The following is a 3,454-nucleotide window of genomic DNA, read 5'->3' as shown; positions in this document are numbered from 1 at the left end:
TCCCCTCAGCCTGGCCTCCCCACCTCTCTGGTGTCCCCGGCCCCCCCCGCCTCACGCCCGCCTCTCCCCTCTGCAGGGCATCCTGGACACGGCTCAGACCATCTGCGACGTGGCCTCCCGCGGGCACGAGCAGAAGGGGCTGACGGGGGCCGTCGGGGGGGTGATCCGCCAGCTGCCCCCCACGGTGGTGAAGCCGCTCATCCTGGCCACGGAGGCCACGTCCAACCTGCTGGGGGGGATGCGGAACCAGATCCTGCCGGACGCCCACAAGGACCACGCGCTCAAGTGGCGCTCGGAGGAGGCCCAGGACTGAGGGCCGGAGGCGGTCAGGCCCCGCTGGGCCTCGGAGGACGCTCGCGCTCCCCGGCTCTCCGGCCGTCGGGGTCCTCGGCGGCGGGGCTCGTGGCGGGGCGGACGGGGCCCCCCTCGAAACTGAGTCTCCTCGAGGCCCCCCGCCAATCCCCTCGGGGCCCAGGCCGGGGGGACAGACGGGGTTCGGGGTCCGTCCTGGGTCCGAGGCCCCTCCCCCCACTGCTGCTGCTGCTGCCGCCTGGCCTGGGACTGCGGGGCGCTGCTCCTCCGGCCAAGCGTCTCTCTGTTACAAGGGGGGGCCGGGGACACCCGTGCGATTCCGTGTATCCCTTCGGAGCCCCCCGGGCTGGGGGCCGCGGCTTCTGCATGATGTGGAATAAATTGTGCCCGTAGCCGCCACCCGTGCTTTGTTGCCTGTCCTGGGCTCGCGCCGGCCGGGGAGGGGGGGCGGGGAAGGGGAGGGTGTGGGGGGGTTTGGGGGACTGACCCGGCCCAGCCCGTGGCCCCTGGCAGGAGCCTGCCCTGTGCTCGGCCGTGTCCCCACCAGGGGGCGCCGGGCATTGTGGGATATCCGGCTGGGGTCCACCGGGGGGATGGAGGTCAGGCTTGAGGCCTTCCAGGGCTCCAGTGCTGTCCCCAGGAACGCCCCGGGCCCCTTCCGGGGAAGTAGCGATCGACCGCTTTTGGGGGGCCCCTGGGGAAGGCGAGGACTCGTCCCGCCCCTGGAGGCCGCTTTGCCCATTTAAGTTCCTGAAGGGAGCTCGCAGGCCCTGATCCAGAGCTGGGGGTGGCCTGAGGGCCCCATGACTGAGCCGGGACCCCCCAGCCAAGCCCAGACGCCGCCTCCTCGGGGGTCCCCCAGCCCCTGGGAGCCACAATTAGAACCCAGGCGTCCTCTGCCCTCCATCCCCTCCCAGGGTGGGGCTGCCTCCACTCCCTGACGATGTGGCCGGAAGGCTGAAGGTCTCTGAGGGTGGAGGCAGGGGGGGGCTCTGGGGATCTCAAAGGTCTGCCCCCACCCCGTTAGAGAAGTTGGGGTCACCCAGTTCCACCCCTGCCCCCAAGGCCCTGACGCTGCAGTCTCGGGGCTGAGTGATGGGGGGCCGGGGGGGGGTACAAGCTAGAAAAGGCTGGACCTTAGGTGGGGGGACGGTCAGACCCCCGGCTCCAGCCTGCCCCCCCCCCCATGGCACACACAAGCTGTCCAGGGGCCGGAGCAGGCCGCAGCGTAGGCTCTAGCCCGTCCCTTCTGACCTGGGCCCGGTGCTGGATGGGTCAGAGGCGGAAGAGCGGCCAGGGCCAGCCAGGGGGTTAGTGACCCGGTCAGGAAGGGTCTGAGGCCACGTCTGAACCCAGGACCGCCTGGCTGTCCCAAGGCTGAGGAAATGCGTCGGCCATCCTGTGCGCCAGGCCCGGTGCCTCGCCGTGGGACGGGGGGACCACAGCCTTTTCGGGGGGTTCCGGGCCATCCCCCACCCCCACTGTGTATGGACACCATCGTGATTAGTAACGCTTCAACAGCCTTTGAGGGTCTCAGTGGGGACACTTGGGGGCCATTTCACAGATGAGGCTGGGGGGGCTGCCAGGAGGGAAGGTGCCCCCCCTCGCCCCCCCGCTCAGCCCTTCTCCAGAGGAGAAACGAGGGGATTCCACAAAGATTCGGGCTGAGGGGGGCTGAGGAGAGGCCGAGGGGGGCTAAAGAAGGGGTGGGGGCGGCCCTGGGCCTCAGGACTGACACCTTCGGGGACGGCCTGGCGAGCCCACGCTGAGCCCACGTCAGGGGTGGGGGTGGAGTGGGGGTAAAGGCCACAGGGGGGGCCAGACCTTTGTCCCCCCCCCCAAGGACTCCTCAACAGGGCAGGATGCTGAGAAAGATAAGATTAGCCGCCTTCCCACAATGCCCCTGGGCTCAGACCCGCTTCTGCAGATGAGGAAACTGAGGCCCAGAGAAAGAAAACACACGGGGGGGGGGAGGGGGGGCACAGCTGGTGAGGAAACTCGGATTGAAACTCGGACTCGGCTCGGGAGCCCCAGGGCTGACCGCGGCCCCCTCCGCCCGCCGGCCCTGGCACCCCCCACAGACCCTCCACGTGGGGGCTGGGGGAGACCCCACCCAGGGCGCGCCAGGCCCTCCCCGCCCCCTCCCGGGCGCAGGACAAGCCCAGGTTGCCCTTCGAACCGTACTTGTGATCCCGATTGACGCCGGCTAATCATTAACCCGGGCCTCCCTGGGCCGGCCTCGTGGGGCTGGGCCGCCCATTCAAAAGGCTGCGGCCACCCTGCCCGGAGAGGCCGGCGCCCTTCCTCCTCCTCTGGCAGCCGGCGCGGCCCTCCTGGACGGGCCGGCGAGGTAAGGCGCCCCGCGGCAGCCCCCGGGACTCCCCGAGTGGCCTCCACCCTCCCCGGGCCTCCGGGCCTCCGCAGAGGCCTGACTCGGGGCTCCCGACCCTCACTTCCATCCCCGGGGGGGGGGAGCCATCGGCCTGCAGCCCGACGGGCATAAGCCCACAGACCCTCTCCCACCCCAGGGGCAGCTCAGACCCTCCATTTTCTAGAGGAAGAGACTGGGCCAAGGTCATACGGCGCAGAGGCCATCCGGGCCGCCTCTGCCTGGGCCTCCGCATGCCCGTGTGCCGTGGCTTCCCCCCAGGGATGGGCCCCAGCGGGTTCAAGGCTGCCCTTCCCAGAAGGTTGGGGAGCTCACGGAGCCTTAGTCAGTCAGCAAACATTTATTGAGCACTTCCTGGGTGTCTCCCCAGGCCAGGAGGGGCCGGGAGAGGCCTGGCAGGATTGGAATCTGTGTCCGGTGCAGGGCCTGCCGCAGGAGGAGGCCTTGGTGCATCCTGGCTGTAGGGGGCGGCCCAGCTCGCAGGGGGCCACCTGCCGACTGATGCGGGCCCAGCGGCCGCGGGCCGATCCCGGGCGGCAGACAAGCCCCTCCCGGGAGGACCGGAAAGGCCTTGGCAGAGAGAAGGGCATCATGGCCGCCTTTAGGACTTCTGGCGCTGCTTGGGCAGGTCGTGGCCATCTTTGGGTCGGGATGGCCCCCCGCCCGGTGTCTGTCTGTCTGTCTGTCTCCTCTCTGCCCCCCCGTGTCTGTCTGTCTCCTCTTTGTCCCCCCCATGTCTGTGTCTCCTCTCTA

General features: G+C 70.0%; 2 protein-coding genes across 2 annotated transcripts; one reads left to right on the top strand and one right to left on the bottom strand.

Annotated features, from left to right (window-relative positions):
* Nucleotides 1-4: 4 nt before the first annotated feature.
* LOC123255447 (autophagy-related protein 2 homolog A-like) lies at nucleotides 5-711 on the top strand (the record flags this gene model as incomplete). Its single annotated transcript, XM_044684239.1, has 1 exon — nucleotides 5-711. A coding segment is annotated over one exon (309 nt), but the record flags the coding sequence as incomplete, so codon positions are not given.
* On the bottom strand, nucleotides 327-2,891 carry LOC123255446 (proline-rich protein 2-like). Its single transcript, XM_044684238.1, has 2 exons — nucleotides 2,591-2,891; nucleotides 327-1,093 (listed from the first exon to the last, which is right to left on the bottom strand). The coding sequence occupies exons 1-2, from the start codon at nucleotides 2,889-2,891 to the stop codon at nucleotides 327-329; spliced, it is 1,068 nt and encodes a 355-aa protein (XP_044540173.1).
* Between the last annotated feature and the right edge of the window lie 563 nt (nucleotides 2,892-3,454).

The sequence above is a fragment of the Gracilinanus agilis genome, unplaced genomic scaffold, assembly GCF_016433145.1.
Source record: "Gracilinanus agilis isolate LMUSP501 unplaced genomic scaffold, AgileGrace unplaced_scaffold46743, whole genome shotgun sequence".
Taxonomy (NCBI): Eukaryota; Metazoa; Chordata; class Mammalia; order Didelphimorphia; family Didelphidae; genus Gracilinanus; species Gracilinanus agilis.
This window is presented reverse-complemented; position numbering and strand designations above follow the sequence as displayed.